Source organism: Mesitornis unicolor, unplaced genomic scaffold (genome assembly GCF_000695765.1).
Source record: "Mesitornis unicolor isolate BGI_N332 unplaced genomic scaffold, ASM69576v1 scaffold2806, whole genome shotgun sequence".
NCBI lineage: Eukaryota > Metazoa > Chordata > Aves > Mesitornithiformes > Mesitornithidae > Mesitornis > Mesitornis unicolor.
The window spans coordinates 72,489-90,099 of record NW_010192799.1 but is presented as its reverse complement, the minus strand read 5'-3'; the positions used below and the strand labels follow the sequence as shown (position 1 = coordinate 90,099).

Below are 17,611 nucleotides of genomic sequence, written 5' to 3'. Positions count from 1 at the left end.
TACGAAGAGTGCCGAGATTAAACTATTTATGATGTGTTCTGACACTGCCTGTATTTAATGCTTCTGTTAGTCTGCTCCCAGATCTTTGAGTAAAGAATAGCTTCCAGTTTAGAGCAAAACAGGGAGTCTTATGTCTGGAGTGAGACACACTTTGTGAAATTGCCTGTGTTGGTGGTGTTGCTGTTGTTGTCATATTTCTTAGCTGGCCTTCACTTCAGTTCTCTTCTTTGAGTGCTGATACAGGCTGAACCTCTCGCAAAGTAAATGCGTTTTGCTGGCTGGAAGCTACTGAATCTTTTGAAAGAGTATCAGTCTCCCTGTTCATGTTACAGTGAGTACAGACAAGCACGCTTACGCCATCTGTTTGGGAGTCTTTTTGGCATCACTGTTGACTCAAAGCTGTGCTTGGTTGCTAAATTTTGTCTGAAAAGTCACATGACGCTTGTACAACCTGCCAGTTGAATATTTAAGAATAGAATGCACACTTCCTGAAATCACATTAGACAGCTTGGAAATATGTATACTCCTCTAAGAAAAACAATGTTCTTTTGAGTTTAATCTCCTTTCTGGTTCCTACCTGTGTCTGTACAAGTGAAATGCACATTCAGAGCAATTACTCTTGTTGTTTTTGTATTCCCATTCATATTGTGTCTTTTAAAAGATTTTCAAGAACTCTTACTCCCTGCTAGGCAATTTGGAAATGAGAATGGTTTCAAGAGGTAGTTTTGCTAACATTGTTTTTCTGCAGTAACAGTAAAGAGAAATGAAATACTAAATGCAGTATATACTGACTCATTTTATACCTTCTTCCCAGCTAAATGTGTTTAGGGAGAATTATAAAACTAACAGTAGTAAGAAAGTGATCACCTCAAAGTCATACTTCAGATTAGGGGAAAAAAACCTGAAAAGGTAGAATACATGATTGAAAAAGATGTTGTACTTAAAAGGCAAGAATAACACTAGTTTTCAAGCATAGCTACTGAAGCACATACAAGCATTTCAGAGTTGGTTGATCTTGAAAAAGTGCTATTTTTTCTTGTGTTGAGTGTTTAAATATTGAACTTGTTGGTACCTAATGTTATAAAATTCAAAAGTACGTATAAGGTTTAGAAATAAAATAGTAAGAAAACCAAACATGCCCTAGACAGTCATGGAAGAGGAATGTTGTTTTTTTGGTTTTAATTGCAGGAATATTTGGTATTAACTGACCTGAGAGGACAGTAAACTAGTGTAAAGTTTTCCTTGGCATTTTATAGTTTATAGAAAGACTTAAATTCTTTTCTTCCACTGCTTGACAAATACAGATGCCACCAGGCCGAAGGATACACAGATAGCTGTGATGCGATCTTGGACATCTGCATTCAGAGGCATTTGAACTCTTTGCAGTTGTGTTCTATCATTTTTTTATGTACCTTAGGAACCAGAGAGATGTATAATGGCATAACAAGGAGTGAAGTTGTATATGCTGCTGTTTATCTGTGGCGTAGATATTAGGCTTAGATATCAACCCAAACCCTTCTATGATTCTATGATCCTAAACCTCCATCAAAATGTACACTGTGTTTGCAGCTAAAAGTGACAGGTCTGATCCTGAAGTGTAATTTTCTAGAAACTTTGTGAGGTGTGGTTGTACCTTGTAATTGTCTATTTTTTGAAGCTCAGCTTCATCACTATTGTGAACTTTGAGCATGCCACAAGATTGTAATTATTATTCAATTTTTTGTCTTAATGTTTAATTTAGGTAGGTGTTCTAGAAGTAGCTGTTCTGAGCTGGGACTGTGAAGATGTGCTGGCATCAGACTTGATCTGGAAGCAAAGTCTCAGTGTGTCCAAACTGATACATTACAGATGCTCTGCAGCAGTCAAAACTATCTAATTCTTTGGATGCCAATATGTTTGATGCCAGTTTCATCTCATTGCCGTAGCTCATGTAGGAAGTGTAAAGGTATCAGTAATATAAAACAGGTCATCTTTCACTGGGATGAGGCAATCTTGGTAGCAACTGAGGAGTATATCACACATTATAAAACACAGATGTCCTTATTGCATCTTCAGAATAGTTCTGGATTCCTGAAGGATATAAAGCCATGAGTGAGTTTATCCTAATAGAGCTTCTGTACAGCTCAAGCCAACACACGAGTGCAGGGCCAAAGGGCTGTACCACTGTGTGTGGCAAATACTAACATGTCTGCATGGCTTCTTGTGAGTCCTGAGTTCAGACCAGCAGGTTCGTTTACCCCAGGTTGGGATTCTTTTAATTAGAGAGCCAAATTTCAGAGAAGCGGAAAAGTTAAGTAGTCGGGACACATGTTCAAGTAGTTAATTTGATATCGAATCATAGAATCACTTAGGTTGGGAAAGACCTTTAAGGTCACTGAGTCCAACCATTAACCTTGCGCTGCTAACTCCAGCATACATTGGTGTTTGTCTACTCATTTGTACTGATAAAGAAAACTTAAATTATACTGTCTGTAGTTCACACAGTATTAAGTCATGCAATCTGAATTACTGACAGTGTAAGTTCTGATGTAAAAAGTTTTCCTTCTCAGGCCTTCTCAGAGTAAAGCAAAGTTTATATCTAAACCAGTTTTGCTACAAGTCTGCTTCCAAATTATCTTTCTCAATGTGTTGTCTTTCAGTTCTTTTCAGTGTGACATCTGGATTTGCAAATAAGTGGAGATAAGTGTTGCTGAGCAGGCATATAGAAAATTTTGGAGCATTTGGAAACCACTTGTTGAATGAGCTTAGTTTAAAAATGGTCTTGACTATGGTGGCCTTGCTCCTGTTTCAAAGAAGGGGAAAATCAGAGTTTCAGCTGTAGTAGACTTTCTACAACTGAAGGTGGCTATTGCTTTGTGCCTGGTAACAGATAAGCCACTTGCAACAAAGCAGTCTGAAAAATCATGACACAAGCAAGTGAAGAATAACTTGTCACTGACATGAACATCTTCCAAGTCAATCAAGAAGTCTTTAATCACATTTGATGCTTCGGCTGAAATAATAAAATGGCAGTTCTGGGAAGAAATCTTGGCAAACTTAAATCAGATGGAGGGAGATGGTTGGTTGAGAAATCTAATAGCTGTCAAAGCAAAGTTGATTCTTTGTGGTAGATTGAGTGTGTGTTAAGTGCTCAACTATATTGCTCAAAGAATGCTTTTTGCCATGAACTTATCTTGAACTGTATTTTTATGTTCCACATTCTTGAGGATATTTAGCTAGAATCCAAGGTTATTTTATTCTTGATTGCTGAAATAATGCTTTTGCTTTCATTGGGTCAGCAAATATTACTGTGAGTGGATTGAGAATTAGATCAGGTGTTCCTTAATGAGTTTAGATGCTGTTAATACTATTTCTGGGAACTGGGAGCTTTTACATGCTCCTGGCCAGTCTGAGGAAGCAGATTTTGTTTACTGCAGTAGATGAGACCACTGACCCCAGACATCTACAGCTGAGAAATGTCTCTAAGACATACTAGTCTTAATTTACTCCCATTGGAACACTCTACTCCTGATGAGATTATTTTTCAAAACATTACTTCATTTTTCAGTAAGCAGGGACTTGACCTGTATAAAGTGTCCTCTAGTTGAAAATGATCCTTCAGTGGCAAAGAGATTTAGAGCTCTGATAGCGAGGTTGTCTGCCCTGTCCTTACAGATAGTCATTGCGATATGATATCCATCACAGTGTGCATGTAGCAAGCTTTGAATTCAAGCTGAAATATGTCACGGAAATGCACAGTCTACCAAAAGCCATCAGTGTCGCTTGTTCCGTGGATTGCTGGGTGTGTTTTTGAGGTGTTTGAAAGCGTTATTTGCTGAACTAGTAGAATGATACCCTCTTGTATAAATTGGTAACGGTCCTATCAAGAACTGCCTGACTTTCATAATCTGGGTCTTTGCCTTCTTTTCCTGTATACATCCTGTACGTATTGAAGCTATTGTACATTCTCCAAGAGCAAGGTCACAGCAGTTACACTTCTTAATAGAAAGATGGCAGTGCTCCTGCTTTCGATTATCTTCTTGTTGAGCTATTCAGATAGGCATTTTGAAAATACATTTCATAAAGTTAAACTGCCAATATGATTTTCCTTTCCCAGTAAACTAATTATACTTGTGTAAAGCTTGAATGAGGATATGCTTTTTTCCCTTGGCAGTCTGTATTTTTGTCATCAAGTTTGTTTTACAAGTATAGCTTTTTCTCTCAAATAGAAACAAAAAAATATAGTAATCAAATCTGAATTCACTTGTGATTTGTGATTCATATTCATGTGCTAATCTTATCTCTTAACAAAGTCAAGTGCACAATTTTAATCCTTTTTTTTCCTCTGTTTCTAGTTGATTTCAGCATTGCTCACCAGGTGGGCATCTTTTTTGTTTAAAACCTTTCCAGTCATGCTGATTGTTGGCAGACTACTTAGGTGTTCCTGGTAGGCAAGTAGTCACCCTGAGGTCAGTTTGTGGCTTCCACCATCAACTGGTAGCTTGATCTAAAAAGGATCCAAGCACTCTGTGTTGCATCTCTATAATTTAGAAGTCTGGTGGTGAAGGCAGTTTCACGCTGTTGAATTTCAGTGTGTTCCTTCCAACAAGCACTCAGCTGCTTGGGTCTGCTCCTTGAGATCTGTGTCAGTCTCTGCTCTGTAGCTGATGCAGCTTATCTGAGAAGGGAACAGGTTCTGAAGCTGTGCAGCCAAAGCTTCTTGTGCCTTGGTCTTCTGGTGGAGTGCAAGGAGGTTGGAAGTGCTGGGTATTTTAGTGCCCTTGGCTCTTTAGCAGCCTACTTTTCCTAATATTTGATTCAAAGTGTCCTGGGGAATAGTGGTTTCAAGTGAACTGACTGGACAACGGTAGTCCTTCTCACGTAAAAGGCTTTCAAGGTTTGCTTTCTTCTGGTTGAGAAACGTCCCAGCACTTTTAAATAACACAACCTTTCTCCTCTGCATACAGCATTCCTTTACAATGAGCAAACAGGATGTGGGAAGGTTGGAGGGAAAACACTATCTTCTTCCTCCCTTGCCAGCTCCCTTTGCAGCCCCCCAAAAGTGGGTGAGGATGAAATAACTTGAGCTTCACTAAATATTTAAGCTGTGTTCTTGTACGCTCCTCATACTTCAGTCATATCAAGCAAGAACTTGTGACTTTTTTCAGGTCACAATTGTATCTGGATTGAGCTATTTAGTTCTATCCTTGTATAGGATGCTTTATCCATGGGGTTAAGCTTGAAATTCATAATTTTCTTAAACTACCCTATTTTTCTGGAAGACCTGTGTGAGGCACAGTTGTTCCCTAGATGTGATGGATGACTCTCTGCTATCACACCAGTGACTGTTACAGAAATTATATCAGTTCTTTAGCTGTATAATAGTGAATAATTGGGTTTCAGCTGGATTCTGCCAAATCTGCTGTACAGTCATCTCGCTGCAACCATTCTGCTCACTGTCCTTGAAAATAAGAAGTGAAGGAAAAAGCCATGTTGAGTTTGTTCTCTGACAAATTTGGCTGCAGTTGGTCAGGAAGTATCAAAGGTACTACAAATATGGTGATGTGAAAATAGTGGTATCAGCTTTGTTTAGTTGATGGGCTAAATTTCTGATCTTCAGTTAACTATTGGATAATTAAGTGTTCTTATAAATGTCATTGTTATTAATTTAGCTCGCAAAGCTACAAATATTAGGGTTCCTTGAACTTTTGCATCGCTTTGAAGATTAAGGTTATCTAACTCAATTCTAAACTAGGTTTGGAATTTTACTTACATTTGCCAAATGAGATGTAATGCTCAAATTGTGTCACACTTCAGCCTGTGGAAAACAGTTAGATGTGATGTGTGAAAATCACTGCTTTACTGACTTCTTCCCTAAAGAGCTTTCTGAAGTAGAGATAAAACTTTGAGACTTTAATATAATTTGGGATACGGCAGAAGTCTTGAACAGCAGAGAGAATAAAAGATCTAAAACATATGGTGTAACACTAAAGTAGAACCAGGTGAAAGCAGTTAAAAATGAAGCAATTCTTTAAGCTTTAAAAATAGTTTGTATTAAAGACAGGCGGTTATAGACAATAAAAGTTGGCCACCAATATATTGGTACATACGCGATTTTTCTGGATACAGAGGAGTTCATAAATCACAGAACACAACAGTAAATGTATTTGGACTTGAATTCATAAGAGATACTTGAGGTCTGAAATAAATATATGGAATAAGGATTCTTTCAGCTTTCCCTAACAGTTACCATCTGAGTGAACCAAGAGTCCCGTGGAGATTTACTGCGTGTTCATCAAACACTGAAGTTACTGTGTAAACCAGGTAAAGATTAGCTGAGGATATAAAATTAAACGAGATCTTGATGGCTGGTAAGTGCTTGTCTAAAGTCAGCTGAAAAAGGTAGGACAGTGAAGAGAAATTCTTAGAGTAGAATATCTAGCACAATTTATTTTTTAGTTGTAAGAGGGGTGGTCTACTGCATAAGACACAGAAATTAGGCCAATCACATTTTTAGCTTTGAAGCAGACCTCTCGTTTTCCAGAACCATTATCTGTGGGCAGCATAGGCAATCTTTAAAAGACTTGTTTTCCATACTCAGTTTTCTGATTTTTAAATACATCAGTATTAGTGAGCAGTTTTGGTTGGAGACACTGTAGTTGTAAACTTTCTGCCTGTGCTGTCTTACCAAAACCGTCGGTTTAGTCCGTATATTCAAAAGTCTGTAAGAGATGGGTTAAAACCTCTTACTTTATTAAGTAGTAAATAATAGTTTTTATAAGGATAAAACCAGCAAACCCAATTGATCCAAACTGTAGGCACCCCACCTTAAACTGTAAATATGAAAAAGAAAAATCCTTGCAAGAGGCTTTTTTTATACCATCTACTCATGAAATTTCTCAGAGTTCCTTTCAGCAGCACATAAGCATAGTCTCCTTTGTTATGCCTTGAATCATGAAAATAAGGTTAAATCAACACTGGAAAGTAATTTAGTTTTTCTACCTCAAGGAGGGATGAAGTTTCTTTAGAGGGATGTTTTACCATAGGTGAGATACATGATGGTTTGAACTTGCTATAGAGAGTATACATTGGACTTCCTTGTACGTGTATCTTTATGATTTTAAGATGATCTGCTTGTGTCTGGATGAACAGGCAGTTTCAGCAACACAAAGCGTTGGCTATGGTGGTCTCATCAGCTTTTGGGTCAGATCACCGCAGAGATGTCGCAGAGCCCCTGGAAACATCTTCAAGCCCCTGGTTGGCTGCATCTGGCAAAGACCTTTATTGAAACTTCTATTTGTTTCTCCTACACTGCCCCCAGACCGCAAGTGCTTTTAGACATATTCAAGAATACATCTTGAACTGAAAATTGGAATTTGCCTTGTTTGAACACTGATATTTCCGTTTAGCTGTTTGCATCTTAATGATTCAGCTAGAGTGGAAATGATGGCAACCAGCCACCATGAGTTTTCCATACTGACTTTTTTTTTTTACAAAAAAAAAAAAAAAGTTTTTAAACCAGAGTTGGCAATTTGCTAATGTGTCTACATTCTTTTTAACCTTAAAAATACGGTGTACTGTAGTAAGTTTTTGGGTTTCATTTCAGCTTGAAGTATAGCTGTGTACTTATGTCCAAGATGTGTTCTACTTGACAAAATACCTTATTAGGGAAAAAAAAAATCTCATTAAAGCCTAACTCCAGAGTAACAGCTCTGTAAGAGTCCTGTTGATGGTGCAGTTGGGTGCCTGTAAGCTTGATACCCATCAGAATGGTATTTCGTACACAGATGTTCAAACTGACTATTTAAAAGCTTAGCATTTGTGAAGTGATGCAAGATCCTTGAAGAGCTCAAAATTTAATTCCATTGCTGATGATAGGGTATTCGTTCTGTAGTTTCAACTTGAAGAAGAGGCAGACTTTCAGCCGTCTATTTTATTTAAAGGCTGACTTGGGATTACTTTTCCCCATCAGAGTAAATGTGAACAAAGCACGCAACCTTTGCCTCTCCTTTTCCTTTTCACAATTCTTCTGGGAGGGTTTAATGAGGGTTAGTGCTCTAGAAACTTTCACATAGTCTACAGCATAAAATAACACCAATGTTGACACTCGAACCACTCCTTTTAGCTGGGATTTCTTCCTTTTCCACCCCTGTTTGCCTGGGCAGTTTACAAGGAAATTAGAGATTCTTCCTCGTAGGCATGCACTAATCTCTGTTCACTGGAGCACACACTTTGATTTGTCGGTCTCACTTGAGTTTCTTACAAGTAGATATATTTGCTTATGGAGATCAGCAGTACTCTTAAGCTTTGACCTGCTTGTACTTGTTTGGTTACTCATTGCCTATCAGCAAAACCTCCTGATGTGTAAATAGGCTGGAACTAAGTTGCCCTATGTACTTCAAAAACCCAGCAATCTTTGTTCTCAGAACAGCTCCTGGTTAGTGGCATCCAGTTATGTTAAACACAGGATTTCAGTGCTAAGAATAGTGTCTGATTTGAACATGAGGTGCCTTTGATGGAAGAGTTTCTTGACCAGCTGTTAATACTGTGTTCTCTTCTGACTTTGCTGGTTTTACTTGGACCAGGTTTAAGCTGAAGAGTTTCTCCAGCAGCTGATGTCTACTTAGGAAGTGTGGCAGAAAATTAATGGGGGATAGGCTGAAATAAAGCTTGATGTTGACTTGTTGGAGTTAAGATTGTAGGTAGAACCCTCCAAGCAGAAGAGACGGGAGAGAGGTAAGGTGGGGTGGTTGAGTTGCTATCTCTATTCTAAGCTCTACTAAAATGAAATAAAATCAGAGATGATTAGAAGTACCTTCTAACTGCTTCTGTGATTTATTTATTTTTTTTTTTACCGTTGCCTGTGAGAAATGACAGTCAAAACTTCTTCTGGTGAGACTGAGAAAACTTGGGTCTTGAATGTCTTAGTGTTGTTAAAAGCTTCATTTGTGCTTTGAGGCTGTAAGGATGATACTGCTCTGGTTCGCTATGGAAGAAACTATTCTGTCATTGTGGTATCACAAGTAGAAGAGTACAGCTTTGGTCCAAAGCAGCATGCCATGAGAAGGGAGGTGAGCTACATGAATAAAAATGTCATGTGTGAGTATGTTTTGCAATTTATTCTGGATTTGTCTCCATGGATTTGCAGTGTGGTACAGCTGGGTAACACTGGTCATCTGACTTCTATCTCGCTGAGTCCTGTAAAACACAACATATTACTCAAAGAAATTAATGAAAACTTTGCATTTGTCACAGTCCTTCAGGATTAAATAAGCAAAACATAAAACTTCCAAAACGAAGGTAAGCTTATAAGATCGAGAAACCTCTTTATATTATCTTAGATCTTAAAGGCATATACTGACCATCTGGTTAAGATCAGTCTGTTGTACAGTTGGATCACTCTTAGTGTTCTCCACCTTCTGAATTCAGAATGGAACTTTTTTAATTTGAGCTTCTTTGGCACAATTGTCATGGGTCCTAAAGCTGCCTTTCCACATGCCTGCCAGCTTCTTACTCCCTTTATCACTGCTAGGCCTTATGTTTTTCCTAGCACAGGCTCTTATCATTGCTGACATGTCTGATGTCTTAAGTGAAGCAAGCATAGCCACAAGTACAGTGGAAAAATGAGGTGCAGAAACAACTCCAAATAGGGTTAACTTGTTATAAGTTACTAAATGTTGTGAGTTTTTTTCCTCGCATCAGGTTAATGCTTTCTGAACTAAGATTGTCTTTATGAGTCACTGTTTAAAATTATTACTGCTGTACACCAGCATGTTCTTTATATATAGAATAGAATGTGTACTGTAAACTCAGGGTGTTCTAGGGCTGTGTTTTAAGAAGTCTACATACTACTGAAAAGTAATATTCCACAGTCATAATGTAAATACCAATGTATTTTTACAAGAGCACACTTTGGACCTCACAGAGCAGGAACTGTTTTGTTCATAATTACTGCCTGTTTGCATGGTAGGTGTATGATTTCCGTATAGCGTGTAAGCATACTGCTCTGAGGACCAGAGCTCAGTGTCTGAGTGTGCTCAGAACTAAGTTCCCACTACTTGAAATCATCTGAGAGAAGTTACCTTCTGGTGATTACACAACAGACACGTGTAGCTTGGGTTTTTTTCCTTCTTTCCACTAAACATATCACGCTTACTTCTTTTTGTCATCTTGGAGTAAGTATCTTTGTTCTGCTTTAAAGGAGCTTAATGATTATTTTTTTTCCCAAACATACCAGCAAGAATGGAAACAAGGAAGGTACATGTTGGAGTAGAACAGGCAGGCGGATGCCATTTTGCATTTTATTGAGTGCTTCGTGACTATAAAAATACTAAAATAGTAGTTTTCAAATGTATTTTTGAGCAACTATAACTAAAACCTTACACAGCAGACTTAACTTTTTGCAGCATGCCAAAGAAAGAGATTTAGCTTACAGTCATGCTTTTCTAAGGAGCAAGCAAGAAGAATTTCATGTAGGGAACCAGCAGTTAAAGTAACGTTCAGTTATACTCAATGAAGCCCTATGTAAAGTGTCGTGGTTCCTCTCAAGTTTATTGCTTGTGACCAGGCTTAATGGGCAAGCAAGATAACACACAAGGAGAGAGGCTTCAAAGTTGGAAATATTTTCCTCTGAGTCATAAACGTGCATACACAAAGACATCCACCGACATTTTTTTTCAAGACTTTTCATGTAAATGATTACGCTATGAAAGCTGACACGAGGATGTATGTAGTTTAGAGTCTTTCAAGATTAATTAGTGGAAGTCAGAGGACAGCAATGTGAATATTTGCAAAGAAGTAGGACCAATGTGATAAATAGAAAAGCTTAATCTTTACCACTTAGAAGAAACTGTGTGCGGGAGATGGTAGTGAGCGCTGTAAACCAGTTTTTGTCACTTTTTTTTCTATGCTGTAGGTATTGAAGAGCTCTGTGTCTAATAATAGAATACATGGTTCCCATTACTAGTGACTTAATGAAATACTATCTTCCAGTGAAACATGGCTTGTGTTCCTAATGGTGCTTTTATTGTCAAGCTTGAGTTAGTTTTATACTGTTAATTTTAAAGCTATCCTTTAAATCTAAATCCTGCTCTATTTGGGCAGTGTAATTGTAGATATTGTAATGAATTCTTTTTGATTTGTATTTTACACTTAGGATAATGTGTCGTGGAATTTTTGTAGCATATGTTCATTTTGAAAGGTTTTATTTTCTTGCATAGGTAACTATTTGGATTTATAGATCTATTAAGCAAGGTGAGCTAGATATGTACTGTTGACAGTGATTTTTATATTCCTCAACTTAAAGTGACCTAGTGAGTTTAAAAGTAGCATAAAACTTGAAGCTGACATCTTAATATTTGATCTGCTGTGATCATGACCTGTTCACCTTTAGTTTTAATGACGCTATATAATTCTCCTTAAATGTTGCAAATGTACTCTATTGCAAGGCTGATTGATGATAAAATACACTTTGTGTAATCAGCCCTCTAGCATGTGTGTTGTTTCTAGTAGATACTGATCTCCTGTATTTGTTATCTTATATTTGAAAGAGACTTTGGTTTCTGATGTAATGTGGGTTTTGTGCAGATAATACGCTCAGCATCTTGATTAGGGGCTGCAGAACATACGGTTCTTGAAAAGGCCAAAGCTCATTTCATCGTGTAGTTCCCATAAACATAAATTTTTAGGTTGTACTAAGATTACCGTATTGACCATGATGACCTTATAACCTCTGGTGGTAAGGAAGAGTCAAAAGACAATCGTAAGAAATGCAGCATACAGACATTACAGCTGTTTGAGAACTGCTTCACTTATGCAAAGATTCCTAGAACATATATATAAAATAATATTCTTTAATTCAAACTGTCAGTTTCAGTACTTCAGGGAGTAAAGTTTTGGTTCTCTGACCTCATGCATCGGTTGAGACACAATATACTGTGCTACTTTCTTATAAGGTATTTAAAAAGGTGAAAAATGCTATGTTAAATAGGAGAAATAAACATTAGGAATATAATATTGGCAAGGCTTGTAGCAGCCTATGATTCTGTAACTGACTTGAGCCTTCGGTACAATGTATGAACCTTGTTGAAAGGAAGGGAATCACTTATATTCTCTGTTCAGGTGTGCAGGATTAGCCTGCAAATGTCTGTGTGAAGAGACTTGTGCTTTTTCACTCACAAAATAACAATCAAAAGAGAACACCTTTCTTAAAAGATTATTTCCATTTGGAAATGAGCTAGTCAAGTGCCAGTGGCTGAATATAAAGGAATAACATGGGATCTGGTGTTACGCTGTATGCTTCTTAAACCATGCTTCACTTCATGAGAGGAATGTTGCAGCACTGGAAGGGTCATAAAACATCTTTTAAAAAACTAAAATACTTTGGAAAATATAATACATTAGCTGCATTTTGACAGTTTTGAAAAGACTGGTTGACTGGAGCTGCAGAGGGTTCCTAAGTACATCCTGTGGAACGGGTTCCTGTGAAAAGTCAGCAGGGTTTTTAAACCTTTACCTTCTCAGAAAAGGAGTGTGGCTTTTTAAAGCTTACTTAAGCAACTGAATAATTTCACCTTAAATGTGTCTTTTCTTTTTTCTTTCCCATCAGATTTCCTTTATATCCAAAAGGAGGGGAGAAGCTTCAGTTTGAATATGGAGTCTATCTTCTCAACAAAAATATAGCACAGGTTGGTACACTGAGATTGGTTTTTTTTATGAGTTTCTCCTATCTGCTGTCACTATGGCATGAGTGTGTGTCTACTGTCTTGTGCTGCTTTTCTCTATGGCAAACATCTATGAACTAGAGAAGGCGTTCTTCATATCATTGTCTTCACTTACTGCTTTGTGCTTGAGACTTTCTCGTGGTGCTTGGAGGAGGACTTGCCACCTAATAAGGAATCTTTTCCTTTTCAAATAAATACTGTGAGTCTGTACACAGTTTTGAAAATTGTGAATGGCTTCTGTTATTTTTATTCTGTCATATCTGAAGATCCATATGTGTCATTCTCACTAATGTGTCTCTAATTTTGCTGTATTATTTCTTTAACTAGCGTTCTATAACCCTACGCTTATCATGAGAAAACGCAACAAGCTGGAAAATCATAAGTCTTGCCAATGGATGCCTTTATATATATGATAGAAAGTCCTCTAAGCTTTTTTACTTCCTTGCTCTTACGGATTTTAAATAGTATCCTTTACTTTGGCAAATGCATGAGAAATTGTTTTAACTTCTGCAAATTTACAAACGTTATTTGAGATGGTAGCGATACCTGCTGCTAACACATTTGGTATGGAATTCAGAAAATGATCAAAAAGCCGGTCTGAAAGGGGTCTGAGGAGACCATGTAGACTGTTGCATGTTCCTAGAGCAGGGTCAGCTGCTCTTACATCATCCCTGGAGAAAAGCCTGTGGTCTTAGTAGTCTCTTCCAGCGATTGGCTGTCTTGACCATTAATGTCTCTTCTGACATCTAATCCAAATCTGTCTAGCTTCTGGTTAACTACATAATCACTTATAATAATGTGTTCATTTAATTCTCTTCATCTTTGCAAGCTTTTATGCATTGAAAGTCAGCTTCTCTTTTTTTAAAGTGTTATCTCGTGGGTCATGTCTCTTAATTTCTGAGCATGCTTGTTGTCTCCTATTCTCCATCTGAATCCACATCTTCATTGAAGTGCAGTGCCCAAAGCTGGATACACTGTGCAACTGGTGCTTTCAAAGCCTTGAATAGGGTGGGAGAAATGTTTCACAGGTCTTGTCATTTTTTCACTTCATTCTGTTCTCATAGACTAGCAGCCTAAACCAGTGAACTTCATGATTCAGTGCAACCAGCAATCCCAAGTCTTTTCTGCACAGCAACAAAATAGCCCATTCTGAATTTGTGCAAGTGACTTATTTAATTCATGTTTTACATGCTGTACCTTGGATGCATCCTTAAAGATGTGCCTTTTTGTTCTTAATCATGTTTCTGATTTGGTTACGTAATTCTAGAAGATGGGGAAAGGTAGGTTGAGAACTCAATCTCAGCTTTGTGCTCTCTGCATCTGAGCCTGTTCTCTATCCAGCTCACCTGATTACAATACTGAATAGAACTAGGCTAAAGCCTAGACGCAAGTGGAGCCCTGCTTCACCAGTACTTCCATTTACACCGGTACTTCCATTTACACCAGTAAACCACTGCTTAACTACACCCAAAGAGCACTTACTTGCTCTGTATTCATTCGTACTCCATCAGTATCCCATTTCCACAGCATGATTGTGAGCATATTGCACCATGAAATGCCAAGAGATTTATTTAAATTCCAACAGAAATATGACATTTCGGTTTCTAACCTGTTTGTAAAGCTTGAAATTGGATTGGTCTGACAGTTTTATCCTTGAAAAATCTGATTATTTTTTTTTTATATATACTTAGTTTCTAGTTGTTGAGTTTGTTTTTTTGCTAGTTCTCTCTTCCTCCAGTTTCCCCCCATTCTCTGCCCCAAATCAAAGTAAAGCTTCTGGGTCTTTTTATGTTGTTTGTTTTTTAAGCTTGGATTGCATTTACCATTTTCAACTTCTGGTATCTTGCCCATGCTTTAGTGTATTTTGGAAGATAACCTCCAATGGCTCTGAAATTACTTAAAGGCTAAAATATCTGAAGATGAAGTTAATCAAGTCCTGCTAATCTTGGAAATTCACTTACCCAAGCTGTTAATATAACTTAGACTGTGACTCTTTGTTGCTGGTATTAATAATGGCAGCCAGCTGTTCACACTTGACTTTCATAGGGAAGACTAGAGAGAAAAAAGGATTAAATACTCTTTCCTTCAAATGCTTTGATAGCTTTCTCTCTCCATTACTATCAAATCAATCCTTTCCTTAATCTCTAGGTATATAAATACATTAGTTCATGCTGTTGTGATGCTGCGTGCTTTGATTTTTCAGCCTTTCATGGCTCCCTCCCCCCCATTCTGGAGTTTGCTGTTCAGTTTTGTGATGCTCTGTGCTTCTTTCTCGATCGAAATTATGAACTCTTCATTGAGCCCAAGTTGGTAGCCTTTCTGTTATTTCTTGTAGTATGGATTAGTTGGCACTTGTGCCTGTAGTGTATTTTTTTTATAGGAACTGTCACCACTTCACTTGTTTTCCTGTTTTTCTCTTTGACTTGTTTCCTCTGAGTCGTTACCACTGTTGAACCTACGAAATATCTCATTCTGACTTTGTGCTTGTCCTATTTCTAAAGGACTACACACAGTTGAACACATGTTGCCTTCCAAGTCCTTGCAGTTGATTTCTGAAATCACTGGCATGTGTTTAAACTCATAAAAGTAAATGAAGGCTTTAAATACGTATTTGTATTAGAAAAAGTTTCCAAATTTACATGGGGACATTGGTACAAGCTAGAGTAGTCCATGGCCAAACTTTGAAGTGATTTGTACACCACCAGTGGTTTACATGTTAATGCTTGAGTTTGTATGCTGTTGAATATAAAAACATAATAAAAGTAAATCAGAATTTTGGAGGGGGCTTCTACTACTTATTTAATCAGGAAAGTGTTACTGAAGTCCATATAAACTGTTGTAGTCACCTTTGTTTTGATATCCTTGGTCAAATATTGCAGCTTTTTATAGTTCTGCCAAGGGCAAATTCCATTGTGAAAGCAGCCTGAAAGCAGAACAGGTAGATAACATGCAGAAACACATTACAAAAGCTCTGTCCTCAGGGGTTGACTTGATCTAGAAACTTGAGATTGTTTGAATCCTTTGTGTGTTCCTTTGGAGGGTGGAACTGTTGAATTTAAGTAGCTTTTAGAGGATCTCAAGGCTGCTTCAAGAAAAATTTCCAGAAATGCTTAGTTCATCTGAATATGTGGAAATAATTAAGTTTGGATGAAGAGTGAGCAGCTGCCTCTTCCTTATCTCTAGACCATCACAACCCGTGAGGGAATCCTTCTGAGGCCCAAAGGTGTTGGCCTTATTTCAAGGAGCCCATCCTGCAAATTGTTATTTTGTTGTTGATAAATGCGGATCAGGTGTTTAATTCTCTCTGGCTGCTGTGGGAACATCAGAGGTGTCTGCAAGGAGCAGTGCTGACTCTACTAGAGTGTGAAGAGAAGAGCTTGGGTCTCCATCCATCCCCTTACTCAAATCATTCATGCAAGTCTTGATTACTGTGAGAGAGGAGCAAAGAGCCCAGAAAAAGTTGCATCAACTTAAAAAAAAATGCTTGAAAGGATTTGTAAAAGCTTCTCTGGCTTCTCAAATTTATTTAATTTTTTTTTATTTTTTCCTTTCACGATTACCTGAAGCTCTGTCGACAAGGAGAAACATGAGTGGGAAAGAAGTGGGCCCGGGTTGATATTAAGTAAAATTATTGAAATCAAAACTTCTAGAGATAAAGTGGTACTGTTTTGTAAAACAGCGGGATAATAACAATGAAAACCACATCTTGCACTCGAGGGAATTCAGCTGGAATTAGAAGCAGCTCAGTGCTAGCTTAGGAGAGCATTTATTTGGAGGAACTTGCTTTGCTGTTACATTCCGAAGTCAAAACAATGTGTGTTAATTCCGAGAGTTCATAATAACTTCCATCTGTACGTGAGCACAAATTGTTTCAATCCCCATATTTTCTGTTTGTAAAATTGAATCCCTCACGAAGTTCACAGAGCAGCTTTTTATGTTGGATAATGTTAGGTAAGACTGTAAATTTCCAGTTAAGATTTCGTCTGTCTGACCCTAATGAACATGCAAATGTGTTGGGTTTTTTCAAAGGGTAATGAGTGACTTATGTCTAATAATATCAACAACAACAACAAAAAATCACTGTCATTCCAGAGCATTGTCAAAGGTGAAGCACAATCCATTTGCTAAAAACAGGAGTGAGTTGCTCAGGTCTCAAAAGCATTAGACACTGGCAGAGATCAGTCAGTAGGTATCTGGCCCCACAAGCTCTGCAACTGCAAAGTTATAGATGTCTGTGGAGTATCTGAGGAAGATGAGGCCTTAGTAGGAAAATGAAATAAACTCTTGCATTGATTTTCAGAGTAGAGGAGTTGAGATTACACCATGAAAACCTCCTGTTATAGTGAATGAGTATTAGGCACTCACTGGAGTGCTGCGAGATTTTTTTTTGTGGGCGATAAGCAAGCGCACAGCATGAGCAAGCTGGTGTCTCCAAACATAATGTGTGTGGCACACAGCTCAGCTAGGGCATAGACATGGACCATGCTAAGCTGAGCTCTTGCAACTCCTTGAGCAGTGGTCTTGCTACTCCAGGTGTTTTCCTCTTATCTCTTTATTTTATTTATTTATTTATTTTTTAAAATCTTAGTGTGGCAGGGTGAGAGTTCAGTGGCTTTGAGTTTCAAATCTGAGTCCTGTAGAAAGAAAGCAGCTTTACTGCTGTTTACTGCCTGGTTTTGCGATCTCTTTCCTTCTATCCGAGAGCTTTGATTGCTTGGATCTTACTCCAGGGTAGGTTCTTCATAAGAAGAGATGATCTTATTTTAGTGACCATCCTTCTTGAAGTGAATCCTTAGCATGCACAGTGTTGCTCCTGGAGAATACCTGGCCCAAAGTTGTGTACAAGATGATATTACATGGTTTCTTTCCCATATTGGTTATTATTTCTAACCCATATATGTATGATGTGT

The 17,611-nt window shown here is 37.9% G+C and overlaps 1 protein-coding gene across 1 annotated transcript in view; it reads left to right on the top strand.

The window, feature by feature from the left end:
* Positions 1-17,611, top strand: part of UVRAG (UV radiation resistance associated) — a gene marked incomplete at its 5' end in the record, with an annotated part of 53,934 nt that overhangs the window by 10,076 nt on the left and 26,247 nt on the right. Inside the window, one exon of the mRNA XM_010187213.1 lies at positions 12,587-12,665. Within this exon, the coding sequence (XP_010185515.1) occupies positions 12,587-12,665 (79 nt within the window). The remainder of the gene's footprint in view (positions 1-12,586; positions 12,666-17,611) is intronic.